Genomic DNA, 18,827 nt, shown 5'->3' on the forward strand with positions numbered 1-18,827 from the left:
AAGGCAACAATGATCAACATTATGAAATAAAGAGGCACTGTGGGTCGGAGTGCTTTTTGAAAACTGAAGATAATAACGAAACTCAACTTTCCAATGTGGAAATATTTAAACCGATGCATTTTGCTTGCTATGAAATTTAGATCAATAACATTAATGATGGCAATATTTAGACTTTAAGTAGACAAATTACTTTGAGGTGGCGACGGCCTGGGGGAGGCCTTCATCCAGCAGTGGGTTGATCATGGCTGATGATGTTTACAGCAGCTACATGTGTGGAATATCCTGGTTTGCATTATTCTATTTTTGTGCCGGGCACTTTTGCCCTGCTAAGGGGCGCACACTCTGTGTCAATGGGCTCTCAGCTGGGCTGTGAGGGTCTTCACACATGCATGGCCAGTGAGAATTACGGGATATATTGCCCAAAAAAGAAGCGATGGTTAATCTCGGCACTTGAATATGTGCCGCTACTTGAAAGTGTGATCCTGTGTTCACGTCAACCTACATGCCATCTGCACCTTCATCCTTAGCCAGACAAGCATCCCTTCACACTCCGTATGATGATGAACATGTTTTGATACGCACGCTACTTGTATTAACCGTGTGTTCCGCTGACCACTGACCCCAATTATTCTCAAGCTTTGATGGGAAACACTTTGATCAGCGCACTGTGCTTTGATCACATTTACATTCACAATTCGGTCCTGGAGAATGTAGGGACGGAAACAAATGTGTCAGTGGTCAGATGTGACGATTCGGTGTGCAAATATTCACCCCCCCTCCGAGAACAGCGATATGATTGTTGCGGTTTATGGTCGCCATTTCATCCAAGAATAGACTTGATTGAACATTGGGGTAAATTAAGGCGCTGCTAGAGGATGCAAGGGGTATTGTGAAGCCCGTTTGTGTACGACATTCCAATTGAAGGGAAAAAAATTAACCCGTAAAAACAAAGTTTTTCATTATAAATCCTTTATATGCGTGGCGGCGAGAGTCCTCTCGTCCTCTGGCTTGAGATGGCTGCCACCTATAGGTCAGATGATTGTCTGGCAGCATTAAACAATTGGTAATTAAATATTTTAAAAAATTCCCTAAACAGTGTAAAATTTTGGAATTTTTCTCACGAAAATGCATTGTCACGCACAACGAGTCTGTGTGCAAAGTGTCAGCTCGATTGGATCACGGGAAGTGGGTTAAAAAACAACCGAAAGATTTGCACGGTCCTAAGCAAGCAAGCGAACTTAATATAAAAGATTTAAAAAACGAATTGCACTGCACTGTATACGTTTCCATGCACGGATTAATCGACGAATGAGATGCTTCATACATTAGTTCCCACTCCTGCTCGACACAGCTTCTGGTACGAATCTGGACATGTTTAGCCAATCTACGCTGCCTAGCATAGTTGAGGTATGGCCAAACAACCCCCCATGACCAATACGGTGGGGTATGTACGTATGTTGAACTTCTTTCACACCATACGTAGCCGACCGTGCTAATCGGAGGTGCTGGGGAAGGACAACAAACTAAACACAAAAAGCGAATTCTAAAGAAATTCGTTTTTTTTATCTAGATGTAAAATTTCATAGCTCCAGTGGCTTCATTACATCGGAAGGAAGAGCGTTCCAGATGGAATGCATGCAGCAGTGGATTGATAAAGAGCTGTAAACCGATTTGTTCGGTAAAGTTGGGAGAAAATACATAGGCAGGAACTGACACTGTAAACAAACCCGTTAATGCTTAATACCAGTCTATGAGCACAGGCGGCGCTGTTAGACTACTGTGGACAGCGGAGGACACAATGGAATCTTGAGTGTTCTTCTTGCTGACGGCGTGGAATTGTATGATCAGCAAAGTGTGCACGTTCATGTCGAGGTTCGTGAGTGAGGCCAGCCAGTGGACGGATCCAGGAGTAGCCGCATGGGGGAATATTCTGAAATTCTGCCAGGAGAGAATTTTGAAAGAGAGGCTGGAATAGACGGGCGGAAAGGATTGGCCAATCAGCCAAAAGTTTTGCAAGGGGAAAGATGTGGTGCGTTGATGTGGTATGACGGCGGTGTTGACTTCAAGCTACAAGTCTGGTCAATAATATATTGGAATTATGAATTATGATTTTTTACCCGAGATAAAATGTAACATGTTTCTGGAGAAAAGCTAAATGACTATTTGTATTGCATTTGTATCAATATGCGATGCATGTTGTCCATTAGTGCAGTCAATACGACACTGTCAGCAAGTAAATATATGATTCATTGAAATGGAATTGTATTGATAGTTTTTGTATTTAATAATGATTAATATTTATGACATTATGTTGCTTCCTTCTTTTTTGCTTGTTTTTGTTGAGTTAGTATTTTATTATGTTGTGTCCTTTTCTTTTTAACTGTAGTTATGTTCCCTTAATTCTCATCCATTATTAGATAAATAAACACATTGATGTAATTGTCGATAAATTTTCAGGCAATTTAATTTAAACTTTTCAGTTGGTAATATCACAAATTTACAGTATGTGTTTGAAAAACAAAATGAAGAAAATAAAATTAGAAATTACACATTAAAAACAGTTTTAAGCAATAAAATGTCACTGAAACCCGGCCGTAATGTGTCCGCGGATCCCTCTGAATCTTGAAAGCTAAGCAGTATACAAGGCCTGGCTTCGGGCTTCGGTGAGTGACCATCATTGCTTTGCAGGTGTTGTGGATATTGGCTTGTGAGGTGCCAGGAGATGGCAGCAAAGATGTTTGTGCGGCCTACATATATTTGACTCACTCCCGTGGATTGAGTCATTGGATTTAATCTGCGTGGGGCGCTGAGTACAACCTCTTCGAATGTCATTTATCTAGGTAATAACGCCCCCCACCAGATGCCCAACCACTGCCAATGGAATTCGCCAAACATCCCATATCGAGGACCCTACTGAAACACGTCTTGAGACTCAGTGAGGCTCTCCTGAGTGAATATAATTTCGTCTTAAAGCTTTCGTGACTGCAGGTATTAATCTTCTTGGTTCTTTCGGTAAAGTCACGTGACTTTACCGAAAGAACCAAGAAGATATAATTTCGTCATTCGTAGTTTAATAAGCTGCGTGTGCTTAAATACACAATACTGTAAGTGAAACAGGCAATAACAACACAAACATTGTAAAACGCAAATTAATTTCACCAAACCATACGCGTATTTGTGTAATAATAGAAATTAAGTTTTTTTTTTTTAAACTGCGATTAATACATCAACACGCAAATGTGAACCAGACTGAATACCAAAAAAAACTCAAATCTAATTCGCCAAACATCCACCACAAAGACCCTCTTTAAAATGTGTCTTAAGCGAAGCTTCCGCGGATGAACAAAGGTCACAACTGGCATGGTTGCCCTGTTGTAATATTCCACAATTGCTCGTGTACCTTCTAACGTTATGAAGTGAATAAAAATGCATTTTCTATGTGCGGCGTCTTTTTCTCAATGAAGACGGTCAACGCATCCCCTGAAGATGCCCTGGACCGAGCCAAATGGAGAAGACAATGCCGAAAAGCGGACCCTGCGCCACAGCGGGAACAACGCTAGGAAGAAGAAGAAGAAGTTTGGGATCGTGGCCTTCCTTCCACTTTGCTCTGCCCATGAAATTAACTCGCGACACTTTTGCATCAGATAACATCCTCCCAGTTGCATCCAGTTGTTCAAAATTTGCTTCTGTAATTTTAATTCCCTTTCTTTCCCGGATTTTTGTGTGCACCTCCAATGTCCCGGTCAAAACATCACATTCAGTCAGGACCCCCCCCCATCCAATGGATTCTACTCTATCCCCTCCTCCACCCCTATCCATTGCCCCACCCATTAAAAATATATATTTAAAAGAAATACATCCCCAACCTAAATCTAACTTGTATAATCAATGCACGCATTGTTTACTCGTATTTAGTGACCTGCTTACCATTTCCCCCTTTTTGCCCTCTTACCGTTTATTTTTATTAATTTTGTTATCATATTCTTGGTTCTCTCGGTAAAGTCACGTAGAAGGGAAATAATAAAATAAAATAAAGATAAAACAATACATTTTTTTATTATTTCCGTTCTATGTGACTTTACCGAAAGAACCAAGAATATGAATCCCAGCAGTCACGAAAGCTTTAAATCGAAATTATTGTACATGGCTTGTGCATATCATTCACAAAATTAATTTTGTTATCGTTTGTAAAACTTGGCAAACCCCCCCCCCCCCACCACCACCCATACTGGACATCTGTGAGTGACACACGAACCCCAAAAAAATTGAGCTTCCGAGCCCATCAGATTCCTCTCCCCCCCAAAAAAAAGAAAACCCCAAAAAATTCACCAAACGCCCCTTTATTTAATTCCCTTTATTTATTTAATTGCATCGCAAGCGCTGCCGGGACACGTGACGTCAACTCCAACGCCGGAGTTGCAAGTTGCGGAGCGTAGCGAGGCGTCTCGAATCATTCCAAATGTGCGGATAATCTGTACGGGTGCCGACTTCTCTTCGTCACCATCATCACCATCTCGTCGCCATCATCAACATCGTCGTTAGCATCACAACGCACGGAGCTTTTTTTTGTCCTGGGGAGCGCCGTTCGGTTTGGGGAGGGGTGCTGGTGGTGGTGGTGATGGGGGCGGCATTCGTTAAGTGTTGGGTCTCAGTCTAGCGGCGGCTGTGGTCGTAGGAGTCGTAGTTCGTGTGCATATTATTGTTCAAGATGCATCGTTAGCAAGGGCACTTCGTCACCGTGGTGATACTCGCAGTGGTAAACCACAAGCCTACGCTGCCCCATCGACAGATCGCCCAGCTTTGCAACAGCATCGTCATATACTGTATCGTGGATTTAAACGCTTGCGGCCGGCGACGACTCGACGCGGTTTGTTGCGGCAAAGATGCTCAAATGCATGCCTCTGTGGCGATGCAATCGACACGTGGACGCCATCGACAAGAGGCATTGTTCACTGGTCGTGGTGCCCGACGAGGTGCTACGCTGTGGACGCTCCCTGGAGGAGCTGCTCTTGGACGCCAACCAGCTCCGCGAGCTGCCGAAGGTGAGGAATGCTTCCTCATCCAGCCATGAGCGACATGCCCTGTCTGCCTACCTGGGTTCCTGTGCCTCTCTCTAGAGTCTACCTGGGTTCCTGCTTATCTCTAGAGCCTACCTGGGTTCATGCCTATCTCTAGAGCCTACCTGGTTCCCTGCCCATCTCTAGAGTCTACCTGGGTTCATGTGCCTCTCTCTAGAGTCTACCTGGGTTCCTGTGCCTCTCTCTAGAGTCTACCTGGTTCCCTGCCTATCTCTAGTGCCTACCTGGTTCCTGCCTATCTCTAGAGACTACCTGGGTTCCTGTGCCTCTCTCTAGAGTCTACCTGGGTTCCTGTGCCTCTCTCTAGAGTCTACCTGGGTTCCTGTGCCTCTCTCTAGAGTCTACCTGGTTCCCTGCCTATCTCTAGTGCCTACCTGGTTCCTGCCTATCTCTAGAGACTACCTGGGTTCCTGTGCCTCTCTCTAGAGTCTACCTGGGTTCCTGTGCCTCTCTCTAGAGTCTACCTGGTTCCCTGCCTATCTCTAGAGTCTACCTGGTTCCTACCTATCTCTAGTGCCTATCTCTAGAACCTACCTGGGTTCATGTCTATCTCTAGAGTCTTACCTGGGTTCCTACCTATCTCTAGATACTACCTGGTTCCCTGCCTATCTCTAGAGTCTACCTGGGTTCCTGTGCCTATCTCTAGAACCTACCTGGTTCCCTGCCTATCTCTAGAGTCTACCTGGGTTCCTGTGCCTATCTCTAGAACCTACCTGGTTCCCTGCCTATCTCTAGAGACTACCTGGTTCCCTGTGCATATCTCTAGAGTCTACCTGGTTCCTACCTATCTCTAGAGACTACCTGGGTTCCTGTGCCTATCTCTAGAGACTACCTGGGTTCCTGTGCCTATCTCTAGAGACTACCTGGGTTCCTGTGCCTATCTCTAGAGACTACCTGGGTTCCTGTGCCTATCTCTAGAGACTACCTGGGTTCCTGTGCCTATCTCTAGAGACTACCTGGTTCCTGCCTATCTCTAGAGTCTACCTGGTTCCTACCTATCTCTAGAGCCTACCTGGGTTCATGCCTATCTCTAGAGCCTACCTGGGTTCATGCCTATCTCTAGGACCTACCTGGTTCCCTGCCTATCTCTAGAGACTACCTGGTTTCTGTGCCTATCTCTAGAGCCTACCTGGTTCCCTGCCTATCTCTAGAGACTACCTGGTTCCCGTGCCTATCTCTAGAGTCTACCTGGGTTCATGCTTATCTCTAGAGCCTACCTGGGTTCATGCTTATTTCTAGAGCCTACCTGGGTTCATGCCTATCTCTAGAGCCTACCTGGGTTCATGCCTATCTCTAGGACCTACCTGGTTCCCTGCCTATCTCTAGAGACTACCTGGTTTCTGTGCCTATCTCTAGAGCCTACCTGGGTTCATGTTTATCTCTAGAGCCTACCTGGGTTCATGTTTATCTCTAGAGCCTACCTGGGTTCATGCCTATCTCTAGAGCCTACCTGGGTTCATGTTTATCTCTAGAGCCTACCTGGGTTCCTACCTATCTCTAGAGTCTACCTGGGTTCCTGCCTATCTCTAGAGTCTACCTGGGTTCCCTACCTATCTCTAGTGCCTACCTGGTTCCTACCTATCTCTAGAGACTACCTGGTTCCTACCTATCTCTAGAGCCTACCTGGTTCCTGCCTATCTCTAGAGCCTACCTGGGTTCCTACCTATCTCTAGAGACTACCTGGTTTCCTGCCTATCTCTAGAGTCTACCTGGTTCCCTGCCTATCTCTAGAGCCTACCTGGTTCCTACCTATCTCTAGAGTCTACCTGGTTCCTACCTATCTCTAGTGCCTACCTCTAGAACCTACCTGGGTTCCTGTGCCTATCTCTAGTGCCTACCTGGGTTCATGTGCCTATCTCTAGTGCCTACCTGGGTTCCCTGCCTATCTCTAGTGTCTACCTGGGTTCCTGTACCTATCTCTAGAGTCTACCTGGTTCTGGTTCCCTGCCTATCTCTAGAACCTACCTGGGTTCCCTACCTATCTCTAGTACCTACCTGGTTCCTACCTATCTCTAGAGACTACCTGGTTCCTACCTATCTCTAGAGCCTACCTGGTTCCTACCTATCTCTAGAGTCTACCTGGGTTCCTGTGCCTATCTCTAGAGCCTACCTGGTTCCCTGCCTATCTCTAGAACCTACCTGGGTTCCTGCCTATCTCTAGAACCTACCTGGGTTCCTACCTATCTCTAGAGACTACCTGGTTTCCTGCCTATCTCTAGAGCCTACCTGGGTTCCTGCCTATCTCTAGTGCCTACCTGGGTTCCTGCCTATCTCTAGAGTCTACCTGGGTTCCTGTGCCTATCTCTAGAACCTACCTGTCTTCATGTGCCTGCAGTTTATTTGTATTATTCCTACAGTATACACGTCTCCCTGCCTTCTTACCCGTATACCTCGCTGCCTGTCGGAAGGTCTAATCTGTCTGCCGGTGTATTCGGCCTGCTCGCCAGCCCTGTCTGCTTACCTGTCGTCTTGCCTGCATACTTGTCTCCCTGCCTTAGCGTATCCCTTATCTGTCTGCAAATCTGTCCATCTGCCTGCTGTCATCGTCTGCCTGCCTGCAATGGCTGTGCCCATCTACCCGCATGCCTGTCTACCTGCTGCTGTTCTACGTGTCTTCCTGTCTGAATATCTCCCCTGTCCATCTGCTTGCTGGCCTACCTGTTTACCTGCCTACCTGTTTACCTGCCTACCTGTTTACCTGCCTGTCTACCTGCCGTGTGCTTGCCCTTCGTCAGTTGTTACCTTGCCGTATGCTGCCGCTCACTTTCACGCGTTAGTGCCCCTCATGTAATGTGGCTGTACTCGATCTTAACCGACTGTAGGAGATCTCAATTTTTTTGTCAGGCTCCAGGCAAAGAGGTACCTGCCTACCTTTCTGTCTGGTTGCTTTACCTCGGTGTTCATCGTACCCTGCCTCTATTCACCTACCTTGGCTGTAGCATCTAACCAACCGTGACCAATATAATGGAGAGATCACCTGCCCTACTAACCTTGCTTGACCAGCTTATTTGGAAATCCTGTATAATCCCCGTTTCAGACTCCCTCTGTAGCCAACATTTACTGTGATTCTTTACAAAACTGATCAATTATATGAGATTCTATATTTCACCCATCTCACTTTACGTGATAACCCGTATTTATCTTCCATGCATACGTAGAATCTATCCTTTGTATAATCCCTGTTCATGACTTAACTGAATCCGACCATAACCAATTTATGGAATGTTCACTGCATCTGCCTTAGATAATTCGTCTCCTCCTTTCCCTCCTCGCCTCTATGATGTATCTACCTTGGCTAACTTCATGTCCTTTCTGACTTGGTCTAAATTCCGCCAAGCCACCCCCAGAGGCAAGGATACCCACTCTGCTCTTGCACTTCCCAATTCTGACCCCTAAATCACAACCCAAATCATCAATCCTTTACACACCAATCTTAGCTGCTGTCATTAACAAAAATACAACCAGAGCTCCTATCATTATCATCATCCTCTCGAAAACAAACTTGTATTTTATCATACAGTGATTATTTTACACTCCGACCGTAGCGCCACTCATCTACACCTGAACCATCGTCCCGATTATAACACCTCTAGATCCAAACCCTATCCACTTATCACTTATTACACCCCAATTATAGCCCCTCACCATGGCTTTTGTACAACACAACCATAGGCCTATCATCACTCAATTAGACACCACAACCATATCTCATTATCACTCTACACCACAACCATACCATCACTGTACACCACAACCATACCATCACTCTACACCACAACCATACCATCACTCTACACCACAACCATCACTGTACACCACAACCATACCATCACTCTACACCACAACCATACCATCACTCTAGACCACAACCATACCATCACTGTACACCACAACCATCACTGTACACCACAACCATACCATCACTCTACACCACAACCATACCATCACTGTACACCACAACCATACCATCACTCTACACCTCAACCATACCATCACTCTACACCATAACCATCACTGTACACCACAACCATACCATCACTCTACACCACAACCATACCATCACTCTAGACCACAACCATACCATCACTGTACACCACAACCATCACTGTACACCACAACCATACCATCACTCTACAGCACAACCATACCATCACTCTACACCACAACCATCACTCTACACCACAACCATACCATCACTCTACACCACAACCATACCATCACTCTACACCACAACCATACCATCACTCTATACCACAACCATACCATCACTCTACACCACAACCATACCATCACTCTACAGCACAACCATACCATCACTCTACACCACAACCATCACTCTACACCATAACCATACCATCACTCTACACCACAACCATACCATCACTCTACACCACAACCATCACTCTACACCACAACCATACCATCACTCTACACCACAACAATACCATCACTATACACCACAACCATACCATCACTCTATACCACAACCATACCATCACTCTAGACCACAACCATACCATCACTGTACACCACAACCATCACTCTACAGCACAACATACCATCACTCTACACCACAACCATACCATCACTCTACACCACAACCATACCATCACTCTACACCACAACCATACCATCACTCTACACCACAACCATACCATCACTCTACACCACAACCATACCATCACTCTACACCACAACCATACCATCACTGTACACCACAACCACAGCATCACTATACACCACAACCATACCATCACTCTACACCACAACCATACCATCACTCTACACCACAACCATACCATCACTGTACACCACAACCATACCATCACTGTACACCACAACCATACCATCACTGTACACCACAACCATACCATCACTCTATACCACAACCATACCACAACCATACCATCACTGTACACCACAACCACAGCATCACTATACACCACAACCATACCATCACTCTACACCACAACCATACCATCACTCTATACCACAACCATACCATCACTATACACCACAACCATACCATCACTATACACTACAACCATACCATCACTACACCACAACCATACCATCACTCTACACCACAACCATACCATCACTCTATACCACAACCATACCAGCACTCTACACCACAATCATACCATCACTAAACCACAACCATACCATCACTCTATACCACAACCATACCATCACTCTATACCACAATCATACCATCACTAAACCACAACCATACCATCACTCTATACCACAGCCATACCATCACTACACCACAACCATACCATCACTCTATACCACAACCATACCATCACTACACCACAACCATACCATCACTCTACACCACAACCATACCATCACTCTACACCACAACCATACCATCACTACACCACAACCATACCATCACTCTACACCACAACCATACCATCACTCTATACCACAACCATACCATCACTCTATACCACAGCCATACCATCACTACACCACAACCATACCATCACTCTATACCACAACCATACCATCACTACACCACAACCATACCATCACTCTACACCACAACCATACCATCACTCTACACCACAACCATACCATCACTACACCACAACCATACCATCACTCTACACCACAACCATACCATCACTCTATACCACAACCATACCATCACTCTATACCACAACCATACCATCACTAAACCACAACCATACCATCACTCTACACCACAACCATCGCCTCCTTTCATCTACTCTCTAACCATGGCCCCAGGCTCACTCCCCCACATCTATAAATGACCTTTATAACCAAACGTACTCTCTCAATGGACAAAAAAAAACCTACATCCTCCCACAAACATTAACAACGCAGCAGTGGCGTGGGGTCGTCTCAAACACCCCGCGGCCCCGACCCCTCTCCCCCCTGTGGTCTGGCCCTCCTCCCTCGCGCCAAACTCGTTGCGCTCTCAGGAAAATCGGTAGGCCCCGTAGCGGCCTACTTTCTCCGCCTTGTACTTTTCGCGCGTTTTGCAGAATGTTTGTCGTTTCGTCGCTTTGTAGATACGTTCGTTTGTAGTTTCGTGTGTTCAAGTGCAATTGATGACATTGTGGTCATTGTTGGTGTGGTCATTGTTGGTGAAGCCATGGAACAATTGTACTGCGGGTTGCGGCAGTACAGTACTGTGGAGTTTTAATAGTTGTTTTCTATGTACTTGCACTGTACAGTATACGCTCGGTTTTTACAATTTTTATTTTTTCATGAAATAAGTTCGCTTTGAGTAAACATTTGCAAGTCCACGGAACTGATGCAAAGTATATATAGCCATTCAAGACCAATGGCGGGTTGCACAAAACTTCTTAAGTGATTTTCCCCTTTAACTATCATCGACAAACGTGTAAAAAAAAGCCCATCAAGTTATCATAAGCAAAGTATCGACGGCGTGTATAATGCATTGTTATATAATCATCATTGTCATGCCCGTTATCAATCCACTTTTTCGAGGAGGGCCTCCCAAAAGCCGTCTCGCGGTTGTGGGTTCATCGTTTGACCATACTTCAAGCTGGTCAATTGTGGGTTTATGAAAGAAAAAGGGTTCCTAGTAATGGTTTCGGATATAATTCATCCACTACTGTTAACCGCGTCGGGTTTTATGCCTTTCAGGCTTACATCATTTCTAGATGCTAACCCGGTGGTTGCGGTGCGACTTTAACCCGCTTCTCGTACGAGGGCGTTGTTTGTTGTGCAATTGAAACCTCTGATCCCAAACGCATTACATTTCAAGATAAATATTAAAATAGTGGAGTTGATATCCACACGAATCATTTGTTTGCACTCATAAGCGTGCTCAGTTTCCCTTAGTCTAATAGGTTATTGCCCATGTGAAACAGACATCGATCAACTGGTGTTTGAAGTCCTCAAGACCTCTCTTAAGCCATTGCGAATTCTCACGACCAATAGGTTTTAACTTTTCCATTTTGTTGACATACACCGAAACCTATTTGTTTAATACATATAAAACATACACGCGTTATATCACGTTTCAAATAATGTGTTCCACCCAAGACCAGAATACAGTTACAGGAAACAGCTTTCATGGAGAGACCCACGTTTCTTGTTAAAATAATTGTAACGCCAAATATCCACGTGTCATTGCATCTGACCACAAAGTACACACGCAGTATTTGAATGCCCAAGAGAACGTCTACCGCGGAGATGGAATACTGCTTATGGGATAGTATGTGGTTTGCGTGGAATACTATCTACGGGCTTTTACATCACGAGATTGTGAGAAATGGTGACAACTTTGGAAGTCAGCCCATCCAGCATTTGATGGATCATAACCGGTAATGTTTGTATTTCATGAAAGCGTTTGGCACAACACACGTATCACCTTCATCCAGCCAGTGGAATGGTAACGATTTTTAATTATCGCTTTTATGTTTTACTTCTTGGTGAATTAGTGGTACAGTGGAAAGAGCCCTGCGTTATGAATCCATTGACCCGAGTACGTTTGCCAAGACTAAGATCATAGGCAAGTGATATCTGAGCCGGTCATGGGTACCTCCTTTGCCAACTGGTACACTTATCAGCATGACGAAATATGGTCAAACAATCACCATGACCAACGTGGCATGGGGAAGGCTTAATCCAAAAGTGTTATTGACAAAGGGATGTAAATGATTCTTTCATTAGTTTTGACCATTTTGTAATCCATTGATTACAGTTTGCTTTCATCATCTTCTTGTATTTGTTTGGATAAGCTTTGAATATTGTAATTGACACCTCATGCCCAGAAACGCATTAAACTTTAAAATAAAAAGTCCGACTACTGTAGCTGAGATCATGCAAAACAGCTACACCCTTTAGTGACAGTTCAACAAATAAGCAAGCGGCTTGTTGAATTCACGTGCCTTTATTTTGCCAGGTCAGAGTCTATTCATGGCTTTCACTTGTAAGAGAAATGACTTCACTTGCACCTAAAAAATATTTATACTTTTTCATTCAAGATATTTTAAATGCTTTCATTCGTATAAATAAACAATGAGGGTATATATAATTGACCTGGTTTTAGGTAGGAAATTTTTTGTTGTACGACAGTTTACAGTAATTTGGTGTAGCATCTGATTGATTTTTACACCGCTTGTGCTTAAAATAAACTTGGAAACCCAGTCAATGAATCTCTTTCTGCAGAGGGGACCACATTGGTGCAACTGGGTGCATTTGGAATGTCTCCTCGAGTTGGCGATGCATAACCACAGTCTCCACACGTGCAAACGTGCGAAACGACAGCCACAAGAAGCCTTATCTAATCAATCATTAATGCTCGGTTTACCTTGGGCAGTGCTGTGCAATGTTCTGCTGGCGAAAATGTGTGATCTTAATGGCTTATGAGTTGGCCCGGGTTTTTGTTGGTTTTTCTCTGCTGTTGGAGCAGCAATTCTTCAGGCTACACAACCTCCGAAAGCTGGGACTCAGCGACAATGAACTCCAAAGGCTTCCTCCCGACATTGCCAACTTCATGCACCTTGTCGACCTGGATATGTCCAGAAACGGTGAGAAATTACTCCAGTATAATGTACGGTGGGATGGGGTAGTGGCACATTGGTTAGTGCTGCACTGCACTATGGACCAGGCGACCTGAGTTTGATATCCAGCCCATGGGTTACTACATCTGCGAGTAATATATGAATAGATCCTGGGCACCCCATCCAGCAATCTGCACTGGCAATAATTGTAAAATATGGTCAAACGATTTAATTGAACACAAGGCCATTGGCGATGGGGAAGCCTTGGATTGACAAACGGTTTGTACATCACTTTCCAATATGGTGACATGGGTACAATGTTAAACTGCGTCCAGTGATGGTGTCTTCTAAAACATACTGCTGAGCAATAAACCTCCTCCTCTGTCCTTTCCTAGTTTTGGCTTTAGAACCCCAGTGTGGTGTTGTGAGAAGAAAGAGGGGAGAGTGGTATGGGATGGAGTAACCATGAGCTGTGGACCTGCCCTTGGGCAGAGAATGTGAGCGAGATAAGGGTGTTGTGCCTGGCCTCATAAAACATATTGAGTTCCCCCCACCCCTTTTGAATACAAATGAAGGTAAATGTCATTTGATATGTTTTATGCAACTCTCTACTGTATTTCAAGTCAATCTGTCAATATTATTATCAAGAGGGATGAAAATTATTCGGCACGCTGGGTTTGGGGCCATGGGGTGTTTGAGGACGACCCTATATGACTGTTGTGTAATGTCTGTGGCCTGATATAGGTTATTGTCCATTGAGTAAGTTCATTTTATTTTAAATGTTGTACTTTTGGCTGTGGAGTGATCCTGGGGCTACGGTTGGAGTGTAGATGAAAAAAAAGAGGCTATGTTGGTGTCTAATTGAGCGAAGATAGAGATATGGTTGGGATCTACGCTTTACACCACAACTCGTCTCAAACATTTGGAAAGGCACTGCCAGTGGCAGCTGAGAGTACAAGGTGACTCGGCACATGGCCTGGAAAGGGGCATCAGTCTGCCATTTAGGCACGATGATTGCCATGTATAATCCCAATTGAATAATTTACTCTTTTCAGCTCTAAAATCCTGACCAATACCGTGACATATTTGTAACAATGATGCTGCCATGTGATATCAATTACTTTACTCATTGTGAGAGCAACAGTGTACATGGCGACACGACAATAGGGATACATTTCTAGAAACAACATTTTATTTCAAAGCCACTACATGTCTCTCACCAATCTTAATTCAACTTATTTTATAATGTATTACTCTTCTCTAAGATGGAGCTGTTGATTAAAAACAATTAAATTGCTTGTTGTGAAGAAAGTAAATGTAATTAAAAAATAAATCGGTGGAGTATCTGTAAATGGATCAGCCATTGCTAATTTTGTAACAGCCACAGCGTTGTAATTTTGGTTGTGCTCGTTGTTTCAGACATTGCAGAGATACCAGACAGTATCAAGCTCTGTACGTGCCTGGAGGTTGTGGATTTTAGTGGCAACCCACTTACAAGGTACAGTTATGATCGTGGTAGTAATGGGGCATTACAGTGCTGGCTTTTAGCCTGCAATTTGAAAAGTATGTTCATAGAAATTGATTTCCAGTGTGTTGTCTACAAACAGACTGTTTGATATGATTTTATTGTGGTTAACGCATCGCATTAAATACCCCGGTGTCCCGAGTTCGATTATATTTATTAGTCGCAGCTAACATAAGCGGGCGAAATGTAATCTAAACCTGTTCTGACCTCACACATCCCCACCCTACCTCCCAATCTTTACCAACTCACACTGACAAGCACGGTAAAGTATGGTCAAACAACCCTTCAAGACAGACACGACATGGCGTGTTCTTAGCGTGCCCATTTGCTTTTCCGTTCACTTATATCATGTAACGTGATTGACAGAATCGTTTGTTATTTCTGTATTGTAACACATACATTGCGCAGTGGTAGCACAGCATGGTGTGATGAGAAAAAGTGAGACCACTACACTTACATTGCTAGACACAGCTGGTTACATTTTAAGCACATTCTGTGCGGCAGTACACTTTGTCACCAGTTATTGGGATGAGTTTGTTATCCACCTTCTACACAAAATATTGAGCTAGTAAAGAGAACGGTTAAAACAACCCCCATGACCAACACGGCTTGTGAAGGTATTAATCCAGCGGTGGATTGGCAGAGGGGTGTATGGAATAAGAGTGTGCGGGAGTGTGATTAAATACACGTTTCACATTCTCTGTCTGTTTCAGGCTTCCTGAAGGCTTCACACAACTAAAGAGTTTGATTTATCTTTCACTCAATGATGTGTCTTTACAAGGACTGCCAGATGACATTGGAAAGTAAGTGAATAACAATTAAAAAAAATTCCTTCCCGCAGCTGTTGACACTGGTTATTTATGGCTCGACTTAACATTTATGATTGCGTGTGCATAGTCTGCTGATTGTAGTGGATGCATGGCGCTAATGAATGTTACATAAATGTCTTTTGTTTCCTTTAGTTTGTCAAACCTCGTAACACTGGAACTGAGAGAGAACCTTTTAAAGACACTGCCGACGTGAGTTTTCTGTTATTCCATGAAATCACTGAGGCCGTTGCATTGTGTCACTGACGGAGTGATGTGTTTTCGGCTGCTGGAAACAGTTAATAATGATTTTTAAGCACAGAGCAGGTAACGTTTCCTGACTCTTACCATGACTCCTTGCACAGGTCGCTGCATTTGCTCGTCAAGCTGGAACAGCTGGACCTTGGGAATAATGAACTGGAAACGCTGGTAATGCAGGAAAGCCTCAACCCAAATATCATTTACACAACATGGGATTACCCTACCTCGTACCGTATAGCTGCACCTAGACACCATGGAGATAATGTTTGTGCTTGTTGGCTTATGGTAATCTCGCAGTGTCTTGTTCATAACAGTGAGATTAGGGTCGCCTCGATGTACGACCTTCACTCTGAACAAGTGTATTGATTGGCTCTGGATCGGTACAAGTACTTACCAGTACGTGGCATTTTAGGTCATATGTCGAGAAATACGGAGTGCTTTAGTCCAGGGGTTAAAAGGTCACGGAGCTTGGTGGCAGGGATGAGCTTGTGAATCTCATGAAGGTATCCTAGTCACATGAGATTTGTACACAAATGAACATACCCTATTGGAAAAGCAATTGCGTTTGCGATTTGTTAAGTCCCTTGATGGAGTTTTTAGATTCCTTTAGCAAATGCACATTCTTGCGTGTCGCCTCTATAAATGTCAAATGCTTTCTTCCTAAGTGAACTGGACTTGGTCGATTGTTTACTGATTGTGCAGCCTGGGTCTCTGGGATCGCTGCCCAATGTGAGGGAGCTCTGGCTGGACGGGAACCAACTTGAAGCCCTTCCCTCGGTATGCTGCTCACTTCCTCCCTGGACATTATCAAAGCTTAACTGTTGCGTGACCTTTACCTAAGTGTGCAACACGTCACACGAGATTTTGGATCATTTTACACTTTCACCGTACAGTACAACGTCACATATCCACCCTAACTAATTAACCGGGCACACCCGAATAGAGTTTGCCATGTGCCCACCGTCCACAACGACTGCACAGAAGGGAGTGACAGGCTGAGGCAGAGCCAGCACTGCTAACGTTCCCCTGTCATCGGTTACATGACTGCTCAGCAGAGATCCTTTATACAGAAGACCACGATAGAGCTAATTTAAGAGTTAATAAGACGTTGAATTTAAGTTTATGTTCCTGTCATACCCCTTGTTGTATATCCCTTTGAAATGTTTGAGTTTGAAGAAGTCTTTTATTGTAAACTGCATAGTAATGTATAGCACTGGATTCTTTGTAAACATTTTCTCCTGTTTAAGGCAGTTCGCACAATATTTATGTGCAGTAACCTTGTTACTCTTATCTGCTAGGAAGGGTTGTTGCCTGAAACGTCGCCTATTTTGTATATATATAAAGACAGTGTTCATGATGAATATGAGTTTATTTCTGAATTGTGCTTGTGCATCACTGCCAATGCAGCATCACCAAATACTTTGTTTAATTGTTGGACAGTGTAACTCATTCATTTACCATTTATGCGTACATATCTAACCATTTCACATATCTGTCTTTACCTCACTGCCTATTGAGTCGGATACGCGATGCTGTACTGCACGCTAAAGCGGCATGCAGCTGGGATTGCCACATTTTGTGATGTTGGATGGAAGAAAGAACCTGTGTGTGTGTTAATTGAGTTCCTGGTCTGTGTGTTCGCTGTGTGTAGGAGATAGTCGGATACGCGACGCTGTACTGCACACTAAAGCGACATGCAGCTGGGATTGACACATTTTGTGATGTTGTATAGAAAGATGAACCAGTGTGTGTTAATTGAGCTCCTGGTCTGTGTGTTCGCTGTGTGTAGGAGATAGTCGGATACGCGACGCTGTACTGCACGCTAAAGCGACATGCAGCTGGGATTGACACATTTTGTGATGTTGGATGGAAAGAACCTGTGTGTGTTAATTGAGTTCCTGGTCTGTGTGTTCGCTGTGTGTAGGAGATTGGGGAACTCCGGAGGCTAGTGTGCCTCGATATTTCTCAGAATCGGCTGGAGCGGCTGCCAGATGCCATCGGTGGGCTGACTGCCCTCACGGACTTCCTAGCCTCCCAAAATCATCTTGAGGAGCTCCCAGAAGAACTTGGTAAGCCCTGCCAGAACACCCCACTTTCTACCCATGGAATCTAAACAATGAGCGGTAATATTTGATAAGCGGGTGGAGCGGTGACACTGTGGTTAGAACACTGATCACCTGAAATCGATAATTGGCCCCAGTTGCCATCTGTAGTGGGTGATATCTCACCTACCCCTCCTCATCCCCCCCCCCCCCACCCCCGTTTTACCAGTCCACGCTCAACCGGAACAGTCGAGTATTGGTTAACAACCTCTATGGCCAGCGCGTCATCAAGGAGACTTCATATAATAGTGGTTTGACAGGGGGCTGTAAAAGAGTATCTGTTATTTATTTTATAGGCTTGTAATGGTTTCACTTCTTACATTGCCTAATGAATTTTGATGATTCTGGTTCGTTTCAGGAATTAATGATTTTTGTCTTTGTAATTTTGACGTTTATTGTGTTTTGTTTATTATGTCTCGTGCTCTATTATCATAAATGTATAATATCATGTAATTAGCGTGTGATTTGCGTACAGTGTAAATAATAAATTTTTACAAGCAGCAACCGATCATGAGTGCAATCATTTATTTGAATTGATCAAG

The 18,827-nt window shown here is 44.2% G+C and overlaps 1 protein-coding gene across 1 annotated transcript in view; it reads left to right on the forward strand.

Moving 5' to 3' along the window:
- The first annotated feature begins 4,405 nt into the window (after nucleotides 1–4,405).
- The window catches only part of LOC133352841 (protein scribble homolog), a 52,775-nt gene continuing 38,353 nt past the window's right edge, over nucleotides 4,406–18,827 (forward strand). Inside the window, 8 exon segments of the mRNA XM_061568792.1 lie at nucleotides 4,406–5,042; nucleotides 13,501–13,618; nucleotides 15,011–15,089; nucleotides 15,830–15,919; nucleotides 16,079–16,135; nucleotides 16,288–16,351; nucleotides 16,886–16,960; nucleotides 18,108–18,252. Coding sequence (XP_061424776.1) covers nucleotides 4,884–5,042; nucleotides 13,501–13,618; nucleotides 15,011–15,089; nucleotides 15,830–15,919; nucleotides 16,079–16,135; nucleotides 16,288–16,351; nucleotides 16,886–16,960; nucleotides 18,108–18,252 — 787 coding nt within the window. The 5' untranslated portion in view covers nucleotides 4,406–4,883.

Source organism: Lethenteron reissneri, chromosome 42 (assembly GCF_015708825.2).
Source record: "Lethenteron reissneri isolate LAM-NWPU_2019-01 chromosome 42, ASM1570882v1, whole genome shotgun sequence".
Taxonomy (NCBI): domain Eukaryota; kingdom Metazoa; phylum Chordata; class Hyperoartia; order Petromyzontiformes; family Petromyzontidae; genus Lethenteron; species Lethenteron reissneri.